Below are 22071 nucleotides of genomic sequence, written 5' to 3'. Positions count from 1 at the left end.
GAACTGACAAGCATGTTACTTTGAGCGGGTTGCCACAACATAACGTTAGTCAATGAAGATTCAACTGGCCAGACTGAACCATCGACTGCAGTAGATGCCGAATGGCAGATACTCCCTGCTCTTCCCTGGGAGGGTGATTTGAATGAGCTGGATGTAAACGACGGTGCGCCACCGCACTGGATGTCTAGATTTGTGTCGGGGCGAGATTCACAGGCGCGCGCTACCTGGAGACGCCGTTCTTGAGGAGCCGAAACGGAAGATCAGTGCTCAGGTTGGCTCTCAAATCAATGACTTTTTGACAGATATTGCTCGGCGGTTTATGCGTTGTTGATGATATACAAATACGGCTGAAGTTAACACGTCTTGGAGGACTACGATAGTCAAGCGCCAATCATTTAGATAATCTCTAAAATATGAATTTTATGCCGTAGCTTTCCTTCAGAGTCCAGTATATGTATAGAAAATCTATACGTATATCATCCCCATACATGTGTGTTCATATACATTAAAAACCATCAATAACAGAACGTCAACTCCATTCAGTCATCAGCGCAACATAATTTAGGTTGCCAGGAAACCGCAGTCACAGCATCTGCTAAAGCCACAGTTTTGTCAACTCTGATGATCATTTTGAGGACAAAAACGAGCTACACGAGCGTTCACAAATCATGTTAACACAGCTCTGCCATTACACGATCCAACATACAGTTTCGTCTTTGACAGAGTCACACAGAGTTGTCGTGTATTACCGCATTCTGATCTAAGAGAGGAAGCCGTCGCGCGAAAGGTAAGTCATTATAGATGAGAAAGGCTTTGTCCTCTTGAGTAAATGCATTTAGATATGCTTGATGGTGTGAAGTATCACATAAATGACCGTTGTTGTTCTTTACACTGGTACTTGATGTAAAACAACAGTGATCAGTAAGTCAGTCCGCGTTCTTGGTCAATGAACTGTTACGCAGAGATGCACGCTGCCAAACGCATCACGTTTAGTTGTGATTTTCACCCTTTGTCTATTGTTCCGTTTAGACCACCCATATATTCAAGTTGGGAGTGATATTGTGAATGGAACACGAGCCAATAAGCGTCTCTGTAATATTGTTGAATGAACACGGTTGAAAAAGCATTGGCTGCCTGTCGCAAGAATTACAGTATGTGCAGCCCGTGTTCATTCTGTCCTGCAACAAGCACGGGTTTGATTTTTGCAGAGCGCTCGCTGTCTGCTCAGTTTATTGTTCACGTTCAGGCTGCATCGGCCGTGTGTGCATACTCTGACTGTACGAGCGAATTGTGCTTTATTGTATCGAGCTTATTAGGGCTGTGTCATTGGACTTTAAACGAGGTCCTATGATATCTATGCGAGAATAAGTGACCATTTGACTGGAACCGATATATATATATATATATATATATATATATATATATATATATATATATATATATATATATATATATATATATGTGTGTGTATGTATACGTGTATGTATACAAACAGGCAGATTTGTTGCAGACAAGCATGTTTTCTTAGCATCAGCTCTGTCACACATTATCTGTAAAAGAGCGGCCAGGTTGCTTAGCTGAAATGACGTCACACAGACTGGCTTGTTATGGAAGAATGAGCTCGTGGACGAGAATTCTTCAGTATGCGAGTATTTTACTATTTAGTTATGGACAATATTATGGGTGTAGTTTATCTTAAAAGGATCATTTCGTTTCAAATCCATTATAAACCCAATTTAGTTTTTTTTGATCCCCCTTCAGTCACCATGAAATCAATGGGCAATTCTTATTTTTAATGGAATTTTGCAGTATTTATTATTTATCTCTGCACACCATTACTATTATTGTTATTTTTAAATTCATGTTAACTCATAATCTTGAATCAAAATAACTTCCCTTCTTGTAGTGACATCTCTTCTTTTCTCTCATGATGTCATGAGGAGTGAGAGGGCAGGACAACCTGTCAATCACATGAGATCACAGCAATAGCAAACTACAACCATCCAATGATCCAATCAATTCCCAATGGGGTATGGACAAGTCCCATCCTACTTTTTTTGTCCTAGAAGCCGTTTCACTCGGATATACATCACAATAGGGAAGAAATGACAATTGAAACTTCCGTTTCATGTCGACTTCAACAGTTAATATCAACACGGCTGTGTTTCAAGTACCACAGGTCATGCTGATATTCAGTACAAGTTAGTTACAACAGCAGAATAGTGTGAGCACGCTATTTCTTAAAGTCTGTGTGGAATCAAAATTTACCCATTTACTTTGTTAGTGAACATTTCTAGCCTTGTGCTGAACCACATGTCTACCAACCAACAGTCTGCTGCCCAATTTGTGTATTTTTTTTCTTAGTGAAGATAGAGCCAAAACATTAAGCTTTCTGTGTCACAAAACAATGCACATGATAAAAGCTGATCTGGAACAGCATACCGGTATGTGAGTGGAAAGGAGCGGAATGTTTTTCCCTCCCATGCTCAAAATGTTCCGTGGGTTTCCATTTCCCATTCTTCTCACACAAGTAGTGAGAGAAACCCGGCTCTGAGTAATCATGGCGTTCGAGAGAAAACACCAATTTGGTCAGCAAATCAAATTTTTGTACTGAATATTACTGTTGCATAGCTTAGAAATAAATTTCAAGATTGCAAGCTAGTTCATAATTATAGCTCCCTGTTTGTGAGTTATATAGGCGCTTGTCCTATTTTCCTCTGCGTACTTCTTACCTCATTCCTTTGTGGATCTGAATACCATTAGAGAGCCTTGGGCTCTTTAGCCACCATGTCCACCATGCATTCATCACTCCTGACGTTTCTCAGTGACGGTATCCCATTAACATGAGCAGTCATGTAGGCTTTAGCGCAGAGGGTAGATGCATTAGTCAGCATATGTATTTGCGTGACCTCTTTAACTTCGTAAGTAATTGCAGTTTTAATTTCATGTAATGACCGATCTTTTGTAGTATTGTTTGTTTTTAATCGGACTTTGTCTATCCAAGCAGGCTGTTCTTTTAATAGTTGATAAGTCATGTAGAAAGTAGACCTACTATAACATGATAAAAGTAATTTTCAGTACTTACAAAATGTATTCGTGATGCAGTGACTGCAAAAAGTGATAATATGATATTGATTTAGCTTTGATTTTTAGTTGCACGTGTTGCCTTCATACAGGTCATACATACACACTGCCTCATCCTGCAGTTCTTTTGCTGCAGATGCATAGCTCATGCATTTTTATAGAAGGAGAGGATATGTGGGTCAAGCTCACATCTCTTAACCACTTCTGGCTTTAGAGAAAGAGCATGCATGCGTTTTCTTCATGAGACAAGGAGATCTCTCTTATTCATGCCTCCTTTCAACCTGGCTCTTATCATCAGTTCCCTAAAGCCCATCTTCCATTCATTCCTAGATTACATCCATAGGGTCTTGGTGGTCAGGTTGTTTGTTTCAGCATTAGATCACACTTCTTCTGGTCTAAGACTAATGGCTGATTCCACCCTATAGCTCTGTGTCTATATATGTACATCCTGGTCATTTCAATTACCACCTGTTACGACCAGAAAATAGAAATCTTTCAAGCTGTGTGTCAATATTGGTCTGCATATTGATCAGTTATTTGAATATACTTGCTTATTCTCAGTATAGGTGCCAGTTGCTGTTTTTGTTTTGTTATATGAATGACCAAGCTGAAGGTATCCAAACCCAATTTAGCTTTTAAAATACCTTTGTTAAATGGATATTTGGATTTGTGGGTCAAGATTGTCATAATGAGCCCCAAAGAGATTCATTGATAATACTACTTGTAATTAATCAATAGAATGCTTTATTTAGACTGGACAAAATGGTATCTGATTGTTAGATTGTTCACATTAGTATTAAAAAAACATCTCCTCCTAATGATGTTACTTAAACCATTCTAAAATTCTATCCACAATTCGAAATCTTTTATATATGCTCACCAATGTTCCCTCTAATTTTTTTTCTTGCTGAGCAAAACTTTTTTCTATTGGGCGGACATATTTCGCCACCTGAGCAAAAATATTCTTTATACCTGACCTGTACAGCATACGTAGAAAGACAATGGTTTCAACATTCAGTTGTAACTTTTAACTTTAATGTGGCATTTCTATTTTATTTGGCCCTTGATGTAACTTATTGGTATTAAATCATATTTTTGAAAAACAAGCAGTTAATTAAGAAGTCACTAAATGAAGCACATTTTAGGTTACCTGATATTTTTTTAACAGTGCTGTCAACTGTACAGTCTTTACCAAGAAATCCTATGAAAAATAATTTACAAAATCTTCTGCAGGACAGTTCAATTCTTAACAATAATAGAATATAGTATGAAAGAAAAGTAAGCTGTTACACTGAGATGGTTTGGGAAAAACAAAGTGTTTTTGTACAGTCAATTAATTGTGTACATGCAGGAAGCATTAAACCATCAAAGTTAAATGATTGTTTATTTCTTATGAATTTCCAATATTTTCTTTAGCAGGGGGTTTCAAAGTTTTTAATGGCAATGAGCCCGTGAGATTCTTTATTTAGGCTTATAATATAATAAAATATAGGCCTAATATAATATTAAAAAAACGAATTGAAGTATTTGAAGTGATATAATATAATCAGTTTAAATGCTTCAATTTGTCTACATATTATATTATTATAATATGAAAACAAACTGAAGCATTTAAATAGATCGAATAGCTAAATATTTTCAAGAAAAGTTAATATGTGAACTCTTTTATAGTAATCTAACCATGCCTGAACCCCCCCCCCCACACACACAAACAGATTTAAACTAATGATAGCCTATTTTGAAATTTTCACGCGGGTGGGTGTGTAATTGTTACCGTTCTGTGTCCATCAACAGTTATTTCTACCACTTTAATCAAACCATTCTCCTTTAAAACATTATGATGTGATTTTATTTCACATGTCTGCGTTTCTCGTTGCCTCTCGTATTGAGCTATTTGGTCCGCACGCAAGACTCAATGCCAATCACACGTGCTCACATCATTCTCTTTCTATGAAACCTGTAAACTGCATTCACCAGTTTTCACTCTATAGCGGTTGACCAGAGCACTGAAATTATTTCTCACTTAAACTACAATCAAATGGATTTCCCAACACATTTCGCGTCAGTCCTCTGCGTGGCATTTTAATCTTTTCTGCCCGGCCTCGGCTTCAGAAGTGCGCGGCCTCAGCATCACAATTGCGCGGCCGCGAACGCGCGCAGCTTAGAGGGAACATTGATGCTCACCAAGGCTGCATTTATTTGGTTAGATACACAGTAAATCAGTAATATTGTGAAATATTATTACAATTTAATAACTGTCTTCTATTTTAATATTTATTTGAAATGTAATTTCTTCTTTTGATGGCAAACTTGAATTTTCAGCAGCCATTACTCCAATCTTCATTGATTCTTAAAAAATCATTCTAATGTGCTTCTCAAGAAACATTTATTATTATCAATTAGGGCTGTACGATGTGTTGTATTAGCATTGATATCACCATGTGTGCATCCATCGCTATAGTCACATCGCAGACATCACATGCAATGTCAAGTATAGGGATCGTAGTTGATCGCTTCCGGTTTGTAACCATAGACTGTAAAAAATATGGACAAAGCGTCTGTGACGTCACCCATAGACTTTCTGAAGAACGGTTTTGAGGCCGTTTATGGGAGGTATGTGCGGGTGTGGGGTATGGGGGGTATTTTCGTCCTTGGAAAATCTTTTCAGAAAGGATACAGAGGTGGTATGATGTTTTGTGTCAGATCATGGCCGAGACTTCCACTCGGCGCAGCCCGTTATCAGCTGTCAATCACGCTGTCAATCAAAGTTAACCACGCCTTTATTTGTCAGACATTTTCTATCTAAATACGATCTAAACTAACGAGTTAGAAAAAAATTCACCCCCCTCACAGATGTCAGGTCACTCGGAACCTATCGAAAAATACAATAAAAGTCCATGGGACCAACCTGTGAAAACGTGAATTTATGCTGTGAAAACGGACATTTTAACATGGGGGTCTATGGACATTTGCTCCCTTTTGGGACCTGCCCCTAGCGGACTTTCGATGTATTGCAGTTTTTCGCACTTCCGAGTAGGCTTCGTTTTTCAGATTAGAATGTTGCTGCTTGTTTGTAACGCATGATGTGATTTGCGGATTTATTGCAAAGTTTAACCATCATAGTAAAAGTTTATCATTCGCATGTGTCCTGTCAGTTTAAACCATAGACTGTATAAAAAGATGGACGACGCCCCTTCACTCTCTTGCATTGGTGAAAAGTGAAGCCGCCAAAGTCCTAATATAGCGCTGACATCTTGCGCAGATTTGGGACCTGCTTCTGCGCAGTAGTGAACGTGGGACCTGAGTCTGGGCAGTAGTGAGCAGAAAGTAAAGCCACGATATCAAGGTCCCGCCCTCGCTCCCGCAGAAACTGTAAGTACAAAGTTTACTGTGTGAAATAAACAGTTCTGGACTTGTAGAAATTAAAGTTGAAGCTCCAATCTCCTCCCGAAAATCGCCCCCAAAAAAGTCCGTCGGTACCTCAGTGACTACTTCGTTTAGAGAAGCTGTCAATCACGATGTCACATTCCCGTTTTTAAGCATCAAATAACGAAACTAAGATCAAACTTATTTAAAAAAACGAACACTTAAATTAAATCAGCGTGATAAAAACGACCTAAAATGACAGAAAACATCTTTGTAAAAAATTTATTTAAAGGTGCTCAAAGCGATGTCGCGTTTTTTAGGCCAACATTTTTTTTGTCACATACAACAAACATCTCCTCACTATCCACTAGCTGCCTGTCCCCTGAAGACACTGTAAAAAAACACGGTCTCTGCAGACACCCCAGGCTCCACAAACGGCCACAAAAACAAACTGGGCTTACCCGCACCACGAAACATAACAAACTTGTGCAAAAGACTTTTAATAATAAGATGTTGCTTGAGCACTGTTGCACTATTCTAGTTGGGACTCTTATTATGAAGTCTGTAGGGAGTGGCCGCGAGAGCAGTTATCTCTTCCGCTCAGTGCGTATGAAAGATTGCATCAGCCGCTGCTAGAAATCAGGTTCACCGCAATTACGAACAGCTAAAGACTTGTTTCAGAAGCATTATCGCCTTTCAAGTGGATGTATCTTGTGTTTGTGTGCGTCCTATAAAGAAGAAACCACACATACATGCATATACATCTTTAACTACAAGTATACCAAACCTGTCTACGTCAGCTAATACGTATTCAGCCCATTTATGAGTCAAACCCAAGTCAGTTAAAGTAGGACTCACTGACTGGACAGCAGGTCTCTACGTGTGCTTAACCTGCTCACATCGTGTCATTGTCCACCAATCCTTGCATGTGTATCGGCAAGTGTCTTTATGCTCAAACACCGCTAATTGAATCCATTCCCTCTGGAGGCTGAAAAGGAAGCTCTCATCAGTCCTTTGAACTCAATCTCTCATAGCTTGTTAATGTTTATGTAAAGGCTGTTTCCTCCTCTTATGCTGATTCTTCATACCAGTGATAATAAATTCAGTTCAAACTGATACTTCACTCTGTGGTGTTCTGACCGACACACCTGCTTCACTGCGATCTAACCAGCCCTAGCAGCTTCAGGTAGTTCTTCGCTACATTTGTGGTCCTTCGAGCCGGATCGCAGCTGTGCTGGGAGCATGCAACGGAGTGATGAAGCATCGTGGGCCCCATCCACTCGGCCCAGACGGCAGTTAAGGCAGCCATCATATTTGAGGGATTATGAGGTCAGTGCAGCGCGACAGAGGATACATGGCCCACATGTCAGCCCGGTACCACAAACGTCTGGACGGGATGAGTGGAGTTCACAACCTCATGTGAAGTGGGGTAGGCTCCTCAATGCACTAGACGATAATTCGACAAGCCTGAGGAGAGCATTAACAACACAAGCCTAGGATGGCCACATACCCCTATGCCCTACACGGAGGATGAACCGAGCGGGTTACCCGGAGAGAGCATGCCGTACAGATTAGTCTCACCTCAGGATAATAGAAGGGAACCCTGTGAGTTAACAGCCTCAGCCAGAGTGTGGGGAGCAGCTCAACGGGATCCGTCTTCAGAGCGATGGCCAGTGCCACCCCTTCCATTACCAGGTGACTCATTAGCGTTAGAGGAAGAGGAGTATGATGAGGGACTGCCCCCTCCACCATGGCCTTCGTTTGATTACCCTCCATCGTCTGCAGCTGCGGAGGATCAGCGTGTGGTCACCGCTATAGACAGAATGATGAGCAGGTTACTGTTAATGAGGGACAGTGTGACTTCCAATGTCACAGCCCATACTCGGCCACATTCTACCCCTCGTAGCTTGAACAGCCCTCAACCTACATCACAACGTCCGGTCCTACACCAGGGGGCTAGAACCCTACATGCCCATTTCCCGTCCGCAGCCCAGAATGTATCGCACGGATGAGGGATCTTCAAATCAGTACCCAGTCAGGCCTGATACAAGCCAACCACACCCTGCTCGAGGCAGACAGTTCTCGCCAGAATCGGTGACTCTGGGAGGAGGAGAGTACAGGGGGCCATCACCAAGAATTCCTTTCTTCGTCCATAAGGACCCAATGGAGTTCTCTCGGCTGAAATTAGCCCTAACAAACCTGCTACCCATTGACGCTTCATTGCTTTTTAAGTACCAGATTCTTGTGGACCACGTGAAACTTGAAGAGGCCTGTCTCATTGCAGACTCCTTTATTAACTCGCCTAGGCCGTACACTGACACCATGGCAGCCATGACCGAGAAGTTCGGCCAGCCGCGCCATGTAGCCTTGCAGAGGATCGCTCCAGTGATGGATTCGTCTGAGATCAGAAGAGGAGATGTAGCTGCCTTCGAGAGGTTCTCCCTGCATATACAGTCACTTGTGGGTATGTTACAGACACTGGGCCCAGATGGAGAAGTTGAGCTGAGATGTGGCTCACATGTGGCACGACTCCTCACCAAGCTTCCGATGGAGATGAGAGCGAACTTCAGACGTCAAATGTTCCATCGTCCAGGACATACTCATACACTGCTCGACCTGGCGGAATGGCTTCGATATGAGTCGTGGTGCCTAGGATACGACAACCCTTCAGATATCCGTACCCAGGGTCTGTCAGGACCCCGAGCCGAGAAGCGACGGGGCAAGCCAGTAGCTACTGTGCTACACGGAGCAGAGACCTATACGTCGAACCGAGGATTGAAGCAAGAGGGTCAGAGCTCATCTGCGCCAAAATGGAAGAGCAAGTCAAAACCCTATTCTCCATACTGTGAGGACACAGAGCATTTCTTAAATAGGTGTCCAGTCATTCAGAGACTCACCAGAGAGGAGGTCATTGAGTGGATCAGGGTTAATAAGAGATGTTGGAGATGCGGGAGAGCCCATCAAGCAGCGCAGTGTGACCTCAAGGAACTCTGCGAGGTGTGTCAAGGGAAGGATCTCAGAGTCTCGCATGACGCCAACGTACGCCCCAAGGCTGAGCCGCCGAAGGCCGAAAGCTGTCTGGTGAGTACTGGTGCAGAGGTTCTCTACCTGGACAGACCATCGGCCCACTCTCGTGTTCTGCTGAAAGTCGTCAGAGTTCTCCTGCGCAACAGGGACAGGACACTGGACACTTATGCAGTTCTGGACGATGGTTCAGAGCGCACAATGCTCCTCCCCGAAGCAGTTGATAAATTGGGTTTGCAGACGAAGCCTGAAGACCTTGCTCTCCGCACGATTAGGCAGGAAGTCCAAACCCTGAAGGGAGCCGCTGTCTCGTTCAATATCTCATCCTCTTCCAATCCCAAGAGAACATTCCGGATAGTGGAGGCCTTCACCTCTCAACACTTGGGTCTAGCGGACCACACCTACCCCATCGCCAGCTTGAAGAGGAAGTACAAGCACCTGGCAGATCTCCCCCTCGAGGCACTCGATCATGTTAAGCCGCTGGTGTTAATTGGTGCTGATTACCCCCATCTACTAAACCCTATCGAGCCGGTGAGAATGGGCCCTCCTGGAGGTCCGGCAGGCATTTGTACGAGATTGGGATGGACGCTTCAAGGACCCGCACACCTCACCCAGTGGGCACCGAGCACGCAGCAGTGTCTCTTCACTAGTCTCTCACCCCAGACGACGGAGTTGGTGCAGAATGTGGAGAAGCTTTGGAGGATGGACATACTGCCATATCAGAGCTTTAAACTGACAATAAGGTCGAAGCAGGATAAAGAAGCGGTAGAGCTCCTAGAGGCTAAGACAAGGCGGGTACAGGTCGCAGGTGTCAACAGATATGCCACGCCTCTGCTACGGAAGCGAGATCTTCCCCCTCTCCAAGCACCCAAGGAAGCCGTCCTGCCCAGTCTCAGAGGTCTGGAGAGACGTTTGGCCCGGGACCCCCTGAGGGCCGATGAGTACTGTGCAGCAGTTCGGAAGTTGGTGGAGACGGGAGCAGTCAAGAAGATTGACCAAAGGGAAGCCTCAACCAAAGATGAGTCGTGGTATATACCCCACAATTTAGTGAGCCATAACGGAAAGAGTCGTTTGGTCTTTAACTGCTCCATCCAATTCCGAGGTCGTAGCCTCAATGATACCCTCCTTTCTACATTGGGACCCTTTCTTCTGGGCGTTTTACTGCGCTTCAGGGTACATGCCGTAGCAGTCAGTGGTGACATCATAGGCATGTACCACCAGGTTCAGCTCTTACCAGAAGATAGGTCGCTCCTCAGATTTATTTGGAGGGACATGAAGAGTGCAAACCCCCCTGATGTTTTCGAGTGGCAGGTCTTACCATTTGGCACTGCGTGTTCACCGTTTTGCGCCACTTTCGCTCTCCAGATGCATGCAAGAGATTATGGCGGTCCAGGGGAAGGAGTCAGGCATTTGGTGGAGCACTGTTTCTATGTGGACAACTGCCTTCAGAGTGTGCAGACAGTAGGGGAAGCTAAGGAGCTGGTGGACCGGCTCAGGGAAGTGCTAGCATCCGGAGGGTTTGAGATCAGGCAGTGGGCCTGCAATATACCTGATGTCCTCATGCACCTACCTGCAGAGGCGAGGTCCAATAGCATGGAGCGATGGCTTTCGCACGATGAACTCGGACTTTCAGAACCAGTCCTCGGACTTAGCTGGCACTGGGAGACAGACACCTTAGGTTACAAGAGCCGACCTCTTGAGTATGGAGCACTCACTATGAGGAATGTTTACAAGGTGCTCGCCTGACAATACGAACCCTTGGGATTTATTGCACCTTACACGACCCGAGCCAAGATGATCGTCCAGAGCATGTGGGACAAGCCACGTGACTGGCATGACCCACTTATCCCTCAAGATCTGCAGAAGGCATGGAAGGAGTGGGAATCAGAGTTACATCTGCTGCCACGCATCTCATTATCCCGACACTATGCGTCGCCTCAAACCGATCAGATGGTTGCTTCCAGACAGATTCATGTGTTCAGTCACACTTCTGAGAGGGCCTACGGATCAGTCTCTTATCTGAGAACAGAAGATACTCGGGACGGGTTTACCTGGCATTCCTGACGGCTAGATCCAGAGTAGCACCCCGGCGACAGCATTCCATTCCCCCGCCTAGAGCTCTGTGGTGCCCTGACCGCTGCCCAATTGGCAAAGACGTTAGAGAGAGAACTGACATTAAAGACGGATCAGACAATCCTTTGGAGCGATTCGACAACAGTGTTAACCTGGTTGCAGTCGGAGTCATGCCGCTTCAAGGTTTCCGTGGGTACACGTGTCTCTGAGATCCAGGAGCTGACAGGAGAAAGTACCTGGCGTTATGTTGCGCAGAACCCAGCGGATGATGTGACCCGTGGGAAAACCCTGGCAGAATTGGCTATGCCTAACCGCTGGAGCCAATGGCCATCGTTCCTCCTCAAGGGACCTGCTGAATGGCCATCCTCACCTGGAAAGGCACAAGAAGAGGATATCACGGATTACAAGAAGTCTGCTTCGTGTGGGGTGATATCTAGAGCAGACAGACAGGAGACCCACCTGGCCCAGTCATACGAGTCTTGGAAGGATATGGTCGAGTCTGTAGCTCAGGAGGAACACGGGGCGGCAGACTGAGATGAGCCCTTCATAGCAGCTAATTACCGGCAGGCAGAGATGACTATCTTCCGGAGAGTTCAGGCCGAGTGCTTTCCGGAGGAGTTGCATCACCTAAAGGCAGGGAAAGCGGTACTCTGGAGTAGTCGTCTCCTTACCCTGTCCCTGGAGCTGGACTCCGACGAGGGAATCATACGAGTTGGAGGAAGACTCTGACGTGCCGAATGGTTAGACCCTGCATTCAAACATCCTGTTATCTTGGACCCCTTGCATCCAGCAACAAAGCTCCTTATCCAGGACTACGATACTCGTCTCTGTCATCCGGGTCCTGAGCGAGTATTCGCAGAGATGCCTGGGTCTTTTGGATTCTCCGTGGCAGGGAGGCAGTTCGGAGGGTGCAAAACCAGTGCCGAAGATGGAAATCTAAGCCGTTGGTCCCGAAGATGGCCAACCTACCTGTATCCCGTCTACGCCTTTATAAACCGCCATACTACTCTACAGGTGTTGACTGTTTCGGGCCTTTTCAGGTCGAAATGGGACGACGCTCCGAGAAGAGATGGGGCATCATCTATAAGTGCCTTGCCACCCGGGCGGTGCACCTAGACATCCTGCACAGTATGGATGCCAACTCCTTCCTGATGAGCCTTAGGCGGTTCATCGCTCGAAGAGGGACTCCAGCTGAACTCTATTCTGACCAGGGTACGAACTTTAAGGCAGGAGAGAAGGAGCTCCGTGAGTCTTTTAACCCTTCGGAGTCTTGGGCTATTTTGGCCGTTTTTGAGTACTTTTTTTTTTTTTTAATTTTGCGACATAAACAAATGTTTACCATACCAATGTTTGGTATTATTTTTTTCAGCACAACATCACCTATATGACCAGACAATTAGTTTTTCACTTTGATGTACTGTATCAACATACTGGACCCAAAATCACACAAAAAACACAAAATCCGAATAGAAAAATTATAGCTTTTCTACTACAAAAAACACAAACATGCTCAATGAAGCATTTTAAAAGGTTTAAAATGTAAACACAAGTTGTAAATGTCAACATATACAGGCACAATTCAGATATAATCAAGCTATATACAAAAAAAATATGATTTACAAAAAAAACGGGTGTAGCCGTAGGCTTTTTTTCTTTCTTTTTAGCTCAGCCACTTTTTAAAAAATGTTGTGCACACAATTATTCAGAGAGCTATATTTAAGCCCTTGCATACCCAGAGTATGAGGGTTACCAAATAGTTTAAATACAAAATAAAAAATTTAAAATTGAGATAAAAATTAAACTATATAATCACAAATAGGAGGTGTGGCAATAGGCGTTTTTTCTTTACTTTTTTGCTGAGAAACTCTACAAAACACTTCATGTACAATTACACAGATAGCTAGATTACAGGGCTTTCATTCCTTGAGTCAGAGGGGTTCCTCATTAGTGCAAATATACCATACAAAAGATAAAATTAACACAAAATCAAACTATACATACAACTATTTACAAAAAATATCAGGTGTTTTTTATTCAATTTTATTTTTTATCTGTGCCACTCCTTAAAACAGTTTATCTAAATCTACTCCTAAACTACCTAAACCACTCCTAAACTACGTAAACTATCTACACTACTCCTAAACTACTCTCAAAATCTACTCAAACTCTTCCAAAAACTAGCAATAATATCTCTCTATACATGATATATATAACGTCTCTCTTTGTCAACTCCCGTAAATCCTCTGCCTTTTTAATTTCGCTTCTTTGCTCAGTTGGCTCCTCCTCCATTCCCTAAAACGTGCAGCCTGAAGAGCAGAGTCAGCAGATTCACACATTTTTCTCCGTTTTGTTTTATGACAAAAACTGACGAAGTTATTAGAATAAATGCAACGCCTGTCGCATCCCATCTGACGTTCTTTTACGAACGCGTCAATATTTTTTTATATAAAGTTTAAATGATCATATCTCCGTTTTTACTTGGTTTATCAACACAAAACAAAAAGTAAAATAGAATTTGAAGCCAGCACTTTCGACAGAAGTGGACGGCAGCGCCTAACTTGACTTTGTTTTTATGCTTCAACGTCTTAAACTGGTCATGTAACTTGATCACGCCGGCGTGATCGGCGACCCCGAAGAGTTAACGACATGTCCTCCGAGCTCCAACGGCTTCTATCTAAGCAGAAGATTGATTTCCACTTCAACTCCCTGCAGCTCCTCACTTCGGGGGAACGTGGGAAAGGGAGATCAAGTCGGTCAAGACTGCACTGTATACTGTCATAGGAGTTCAACCTATCTCGGAGGAGGTACTACATACTACCTTACTGGAGGTTGAGGCAGTACTGAATACCAAACCTTTGGGCTTTACCTCATCCAGTGTTGCTGACTTGGATGCCGTGACTCCTAATGTACTCTTGATGGGGCAGCTTGATGTAGCACTACCTTCAGTTGTCTACCCTAAGAGCGAGGGACTAAGCCGGCGGAGATGGCGACGCTGCCAAGTTATAGCAGATCACTTCTGGTCAAGGTTCATCAGGTGCTTCCTGCCAACCCTCCAATGCAGGCAGAAGTGGCATGGTGTCCCAGCTGATCTGACAGTGGATTCAGTGGTCCTGTTGATGGACCCCCAGTTCCCCAGGGCCCTTTGGCCAGTTGGCAGAGTAGTTAAAGTACATCCGAGTGCAGATGGTCATGTGCGATCCGTGGACGTGCAAGTCAAAGACAAAGTGTATACTCAGCCAGTTGCCCGGCTTATTGCTCTTCCAGTCATTCCAGATACTGAGGAGGATGAGGAATGCCCCCCTACAGTCCAAAATTAGGATGAGCCTTTTACGTGAACAAATTGCACGCAATTTGGGGGCGGCTGTGCAAAAGACTCTTAATAATAAGATGTTGCTTGAGCACTGTTGCACTATTCTAGTTGGGACTCTTATTATGAAGTCTGTAGGGAGTGGCCGCGAGAGCAGTTATCTCTTCCGCTCAGTGCGTATGACAGATTGCATCAGCCGCTGCTAGAAATCAGGTTCACCGCAATTACGAACAGCTGAAGACGTGTTTCAGAAGCATTATCGCCTTTCAAGTGGATGTATCTTGTGTTTGTGTGCGTCCTACAAAGAAGAAACCACACATACATGCATCTACATCTTTAACTACAAGTATACCAAAGCTGTCTTCGTCAGCTAATACGTATTTAGCCCAGTTATGAGTCAAACCCAAGTCAGTTAAAGTAGGACTCACTGACTGTACAGCAGGTCTCCACGTGTGCTTAACCTGCTCACATCGTGTCATTGTCCACCAATCCTTGCATGTGTATCGGCAAGTGTCTTTATGCTCAAACACCGCTAATTGAATCCATTCCCTCTGGAGGCTGAAAAGGAAGCTCTCATCAGTCCTTTGAACTCAATCTCTCATAGCTTGTTAATGTTTATGTAAAGGCTGTTTCATCCTCTCATGCTGATTCTTCATACCAATGATAATAATTCAGTTCAAACTGATACTTCACTCTGTGGTGTTCTGACCGACACACCTAGTTCACTGCGATCTAACCAGCCCTAGCAGCTTCAGGTAGTTCTTCGCTATAAAACTGTTCCAGCCAATAACCGATAAGAAGGGTTTGGGGGTGCGGTTTGGGGGGTTAGTGCGCGGATGAGGAGGAGGGAGGGTCTAGCTAGCCTTCGTTTTGTTTGACAATACTTTAAACGTCAACAAGAAGTGATGTCACCCGACATCGCTTAGAGCACCTTTAAAGTGTAATTTGACTGTTTAGTTTCCATCTCGTTCATTAGTATGGTGACGCATTGCTGCCACATACATATTATTTTTCCACTAAATGATGTCGTAATAACGAGATGTTATGTTGTTAAAACGACAAAATATGCAGTAATAACGAGATGTTACATATACATTATGTAACAATGTATATATTATGTAACATATACATTATGTAACAAATATACATTAGACTTCATGGGGAGGGTGGGGTTTTTGAACTATACTGGGACCAACCACCGGGGGGCGATCAAGACGCTTTGGCTTCACTTTTCAGGACTTGTGCGGCATGCTTGTTTTAAACATAAAGCGCAAGAAGAATGGAACCATAGTCTTTGACGGAACTTGCGCCACACACACAAAGCCACGCAGACAGTACGTGATCACAGAATTCAGTTCTCTTTCGTTTGAGCTTGAACTGATGCATACTTGTGAAATTAAGTCAAAATGCCCGTCTCAGCGAGTATCCTCGTAAACAAAGTCGGTTATCATGATTATATTGGGTCCGCGGATTTGTCTTAAAGTGACAGCAGCCTAAAATACCTGTAGATTTTTGTCACTAATCAAACACTTTTGTAGCTTTAATATATTATTAATATTAATATTATTAATTAACTGTATTAATTTAACCTATACAGTGAAGATGCAGTGTTATTTTATATTTGATTATTCAATGTCTGTTTCTGAATACAGTTAGATATACCTGAAAAACATAAAGCACTGTTTAGTTCATTTGTATCTTTTGTTCTATTGTATTTATCAATGCTTGTAATTTGTTTATTATTTTAATAAATGTACTCTAAGATGCACCCTCCTACAAAATTACCCCAATCATACTAGAATGATGAATTCTTTCCAGATAGAGCTATTCAAATCATCTGATGAAATTGTTTTCATATTGCAATATATATATATATATATATATATATATATATATATATATATATATATATATATAGCAGAGAAACGAAATATCGCAATGTAAGTTTTTTCCATAATCGTGCTGCCATATTATCAATGTTAAAAACAGTTGCGCTGCTTACTATTTTAGTGGAAATTCTTTGATGAATAAAAAGTTCGAAAGAACAGCTTTTATTTGAAATGGTAAATAAAAAAGAATAAGATAATTAATTTCTTTAAAAAACAAAAAATACGGACCCCAAGCTGTATGGAGGTGTTCACGCATCACACACTCATTTACAGTCATTCCAGATTTAGATCAACCATTCTGTTATAAATTAATTTAATAGCATAGCATTGTATTAATACAATGCATATTTTCTTATTATGCTATCAAAACATTTTTATAATTTTTAATCACACCAGTAAATAATAACAAGAGAGGGAGATGATTTATCATAAAGTAGTTTTAAAGGTATAAACGAGAACTTGTTTATACATTTTAGCATGAAACCGGAATAAAACATAAAACATCCCAAATATAAGAATTTGACTGTATTTTCTTGTTTTTCTCGTGGAACATGTGAACTGTAGTATCTCTCATGCTGAAAAAGAGGATTAATTGAATCGAGAATCGCTGCAGACTTGAATGAATGGCAGCTCCTTGTTAAACAGTGTGTATGACAGACAGCTTTTCCATTGAACAAAATTTCCGTTTGGTTTGCAGAGCTATAGCTGCAAATAACCTCTATGAAATGCTGAATGTGCTTCCTTAATACAAGCATGTTCAAATGTTAGACATGATGTAATGCACATATGGGGCGAATAATGCAGGGAAGATACAAGATAACATCTGTGTGCACATTTGAAATTTGTTTGCTCATAGACCTTCTGAGCATTTTGGGCAAGTTATCCGAGCTAATAAATTAAAATATTAGCAATATATGAAACAACTGCCTACAAAAAACATTGTTTTGTCAGAATACATCACTGATATTCTTTTTTTTTTAAATAGAGTATGCATAACCTTACACAAGTGTTGCGGCTGTGATAATATTTCAATTATCAATTTTTTTAATTGTGACAAATTCTTCTTATGGGGAAATATCCCCACAATATTCTCTGAATTTTTTGACCACTTGAAAGGTGGGCAGTAGGCTTGGGCGGTATCCAAATTTTGATACCTTCAAACCTCCTCCCTATTTTACCGGGGTATACGGTATTACCGTTAGGCCTGTCACAATAACAAATTTTGCTGGACGATAAATTGTCCAAGAAATTATCGCGATAAACGATAATATTGTCGATCTGAGACCATTTTCATCTAGAATAATGATAATGGCATAATAATGCACATACACCTTTCAAATTTCAATAAACGTTTATTTCCAAAGACTATTTAACACTGAAAATGGCAGTGAGTGCATTAAAAAACATTTTAAATATCCACAATAACAATGAACAAAACAACCAAAAACAATAAAAGCAATGGACTCTCAGTCTCTGTTAACAAAAAATGCACTTGAATAAATACCAAAAACAATAAATAAAATGGATGTAAACAAAATTGCACTTCAAAAAATAATAAACAATAGGCTCAACATGCATTCCATAACAGGCAAAACTGCCTGTTAGGACCTTTGAAAACAAACAAACAAAAAAGCCTCAAGCCATATGCAAAAAACTTTTGCAAAATAATTTCGCCAGCAAAAAAAGTGAATTGCAGTCTATGTACAGTACACCAATGATGAGAGAGAGAGATAGAGATTTTATGGCAGATTCCGTGCAAGAAATACCAACATGTTGACTTTGTGTGGCTTAAGGCAGGATCTCTCAGGAGTAGCAATGTTGCCAGCTGTGCTAAACATTCTCTCAGAGCTGGTGCTTGTAGCACAAATGCACATGTATTTTTGGGCCAACTTGGCCATCAAAGGATATCTTCTTTGATTGTCATGCCACCACACCAATGGATCACAAGATGCATCAATTGCATCCTCTTGGAGGAACTTAGTCAGCTCTGCATCAGCCTGCACTCTTTTTGGAAATGCAGCCTGGGCCTGTGCCTGACTGAGATTACGAGCTCTTCTGTTTTGAAGAAGGTCACTCAGCCTCTTCTTCTTGGTGAGTGCGGGAGCAGTAGGTTCATCCTCGTTTCCTCCAGTGGCTTTGCTGCAGCTCTCACCACTTGTACCTTCTCCACTTTCTTCTGGTCCTAAGTCCAGTAGCTCTTGCACAAGCTGATGTTTGACATCATCCAATGCACCTGCCTCCTCCATGCTGCCACGATACCTTGGATCCAAGATGGTGGCCTTTCTAAGTAGGACATTGATTGCAGGTGAGCTGTATTTTTCAGTCAGTACCCTGCACATGTTTTGTTTAATACTGGCTGTCAGTGCAGTGTCATCAGGGCCTGGAGAGAGAAGGTCGTCTTTAATCAGTTCCAACACAGGCTTAACCGAGGACACCGTGACGTATTTTTCCCCTGAGAGGATGTCTGTGAAGTCAGCCAGTGGTTTCATTGCTGCGTTGATAGACTCCAACACAGCAACATCCTGCCAGGTTGGGTTGAGGTGGCTATGTTTTTTGTCTTCAACCAGGACACGTCTTATGGCTGGGAGTTGCTCCAGCACCCTCTCTACCATCTTCTGCTTAGTGCCCCATCGTGTGACAACATCCTGTGTGAAAGATAATATTGTTCTTGTTCATTAGTTTGTCTATCAACATTCTTAAATAAAATAACTTCTTTTTGCATGTCCATTATTTTTATTAATGCTCATATTGATCATTTAACCATTAAACGAAAGTAAACATTTTGACCGATTATAATACTATGTTAAAGGTTTTTTTTTTTGCTGCATGGTAATTTATATATATATATATATATAAAACTAGACAAGCTGTGGATTAAGGTAGGCCTGCTATTTTTATTTGATGAAAACAATGCCGTTTTTTTTCAAAGCTTCAAATTGATTCAGTGTTTTCTTTTTGTCATCATAATTTGTTAATTATTTAAGTTAATAAAATATATTTATTGTAGGCCTATCTTATGTTTTTTATTTATATTATTTTATTGTTTTTTTTCTGTTGTCACTGTCAGAAATGCTGCAGGTGCGTGAATTTTATGTGAATACAGGTTCTGTTGTTGATCTGTTCTGCATGTTTGCACGTTAAAATAAACCCGTGATTTTTATTTTTAACGGAGCACAGACAAGTGTCAATTTTATTTTTTACTTAATGCCAATTCAATATTATAATCTTATAATATTAACGGATAAAAATCGGATAACGAGCGGCGGTTGTCGGTCGGGAAAATGAACTGAAATGAGCATATTATATAAATATTTTATCTATGAATTAAACACCAATCACCAGTATTAGACTGTGTTGGGGGAGATTAGCCTCACTCTGTGCCTTCCTCAGGTCTCTCCTCTTAAGCCAGCTCAGGTTGAATGTGTTGACCAAACCTTTACAGAGTCCTATGGCACGCGCTGTCCGATCTTTGTTGCTGTCCAGACCATGGGACACAGCGAGATGGAGGTTGTGACCAAAGCAATTGAGCCATGGCCAGCCAAGATCCCTTATTGCAGCAACAATGTTAGCACCATTATCTGTAGTAATGCAAACTAGTTTGTGCTCATCCAGTCCCCAATCTGCTACAGCAGACTTCAGGTTTTCTCCAAGGGTGTCAGCAGTATGGTTATCTGGGACATACCTGGTCTCTAAACACTTGGAGTGCAGGCTCCAGTCAGCACTTACATAGTGTATAGTCAAGCTCATATAGGGGGTCATGTTTGAACTTGACCACATATCCGTAGTGGCAGAGAAAAATTGGATGTCTTTGATCTCGTTTAGTGTGTCATCTTTAATGCTGTTGTACAGTTGTGGAATTGCCGTTTGTGACACGTATGTTCTCCCAGGCAATTCATACTGGCTGTCAAATGTTTGCAGCATTCGTCGAAATGCCGGCTTTTCGACGATACTAAAGGGCAGCATCTCTTTAGCAATCAAGCGAACTACACTGTCGGTGAGTGCACACCATTTTGCACTGTCCTGTTTGTACTTTGTTTGTCGACTAAATGCCCCAGTTATGCTGCACTGTCGGGAAGACAAAGACTGCCCGTCTGTTGTAGCTTTTTTTTTTTCCAACTGGGAAAACTGCAACGGATGATTGTGTTTTAGGTGCATGTGCATGTTTGTTGTGTTACCGGTTTTAGTCGATACTGTTTTACAACAAATGCGACATACCGGCTCGCTCAGGTTAAGTGGTTCACCACGGTCATTCGGTTTGAATCCGAAGTGCTCCCACACTGCAGCTGTCGCATTTGGCTTTGAAACTAATTCCATGTCACAACTTGCGTCTCGTCTTTTCGCTCTTCTCGGCAGTCGCCTCAAGCACTACCGCCTTCCCACACAAAGTCCATGTGACTGACAAGCGCCGCCTCCCCACACAAAAGACAATGCAACTGACAAGAGGGTTCACTTCTCCTACGCTAAGGAAACGAGAGTTGTCATTCAGTCGCGGATAACAAACAAGTATGCAAATGAAATTATCGCGGCCGGAAAAATTATCGAGGTCATTTTTTTTTATCGTGCGATTAATCGATTTATCGACTATCGCGACAGGCCTAATTACCGTGACTAATTAAAAATTATGACATAAGGCTCAGACAGCGTCACCAAACTGTTGGCTTGTGCCTACACCGTTCAGAAACTGAATACCAGATCGGGCAAAAAAAAAAAAAAAATCAAGGCCAACCCGTGCACGTTGATTCTGATCCCGGCTGACGGCATTAAATGTAATAATGCCTACGGCTCGTAGGCCTATTTAGACTAGACTATTTTTAATACGTGGGCCGTTATAATATGGTGGCGCCAAATAATTTTTTAACCCATGTGCTGAGGGGGTGGTAGATATAAATGCTATTTATAAATGAGCAAAAATGGGACAATTAATAATATTTAATTATTTTAATTATGACAATTGTATTCATTTTATTAATTACTTTAAATTAAATTAACAAGCAACAAGCAAGAAGTGCATTTGTAAATCCGGTGACATGCGTCCATTGATTTTTATTAATACAACTTTTCTGTCAGTGCTGCAAAGATTAAGTTGACGATCGACATCTCCTAGTGAACGCGCATATAGAGAAATGCAAATCATGGATTACATAATCAGAAGGTATAGGCTAGCTTTTTTCTTTTCGTTTTGAATTGTTTCGTTTAAAGAAATTGTCGATTGATATCTCCGTAGTGAACGCGCCTATAGAGAGAAATGCACATCATGGATTAATCAGAGAGTATGCTGCCTATATTTCTTTTCCTTTTGAATTGTTTCGTTTAAAGAAATTGACAAAT

At 42.0% G+C, this 22071-nt stretch overlaps 2 protein-coding genes across 4 annotated transcripts in view; one reads left to right on the top strand and one right to left on the bottom strand.

Moving 5' to 3' along the window:
• Positions 1-47: 47 nt before the first annotated feature.
• Positions 48-22071, top strand: part of scai (suppressor of cancer cell invasion) — a 51413-nt gene continuing 29389 nt past the window's right edge. Inside the window, exon 1 of one of the 3 annotated variants that reach the window (XM_077240659.1) lies at positions 48-271. The gene's annotated coding sequence lies outside the window, so the exon portion shown is untranslated. Of the gene's footprint in view, positions 272-669; positions 788-22071 lie in introns of those variants that run through there. The other 2 variants (XM_077240656.1, XM_077240658.1) reach the window with 2 other exon arrangements.
• LOC143749296 (E3 SUMO-protein ligase ZBED1-like) lies at positions 18363-20502 on the bottom strand. The gene is made up of 2 exons (XM_077241840.1): positions 20083-20502; positions 18363-19388 (listed from the first exon to the last, which is right to left on the bottom strand). Exons 1-2 carry the CDS (start codon positions 20500-20502, stop codon positions 18483-18485), a joined length of 1326 nt encoding a protein of 441 aa, XP_077097955.1. The 3' UTR covers positions 18363-18482.

The sequence above is a fragment of the Siphateles boraxobius genome, unplaced genomic scaffold, assembly GCF_051911475.1.
Source record: "Siphateles boraxobius isolate OS27281-9 unplaced genomic scaffold, OSU_SipBor_1 24, whole genome shotgun sequence".
NCBI lineage: Eukaryota > Metazoa > Chordata > Actinopteri > Cypriniformes > Leuciscidae > Siphateles > Siphateles boraxobius.
This window is presented reverse-complemented; position numbering and strand designations above follow the sequence as displayed.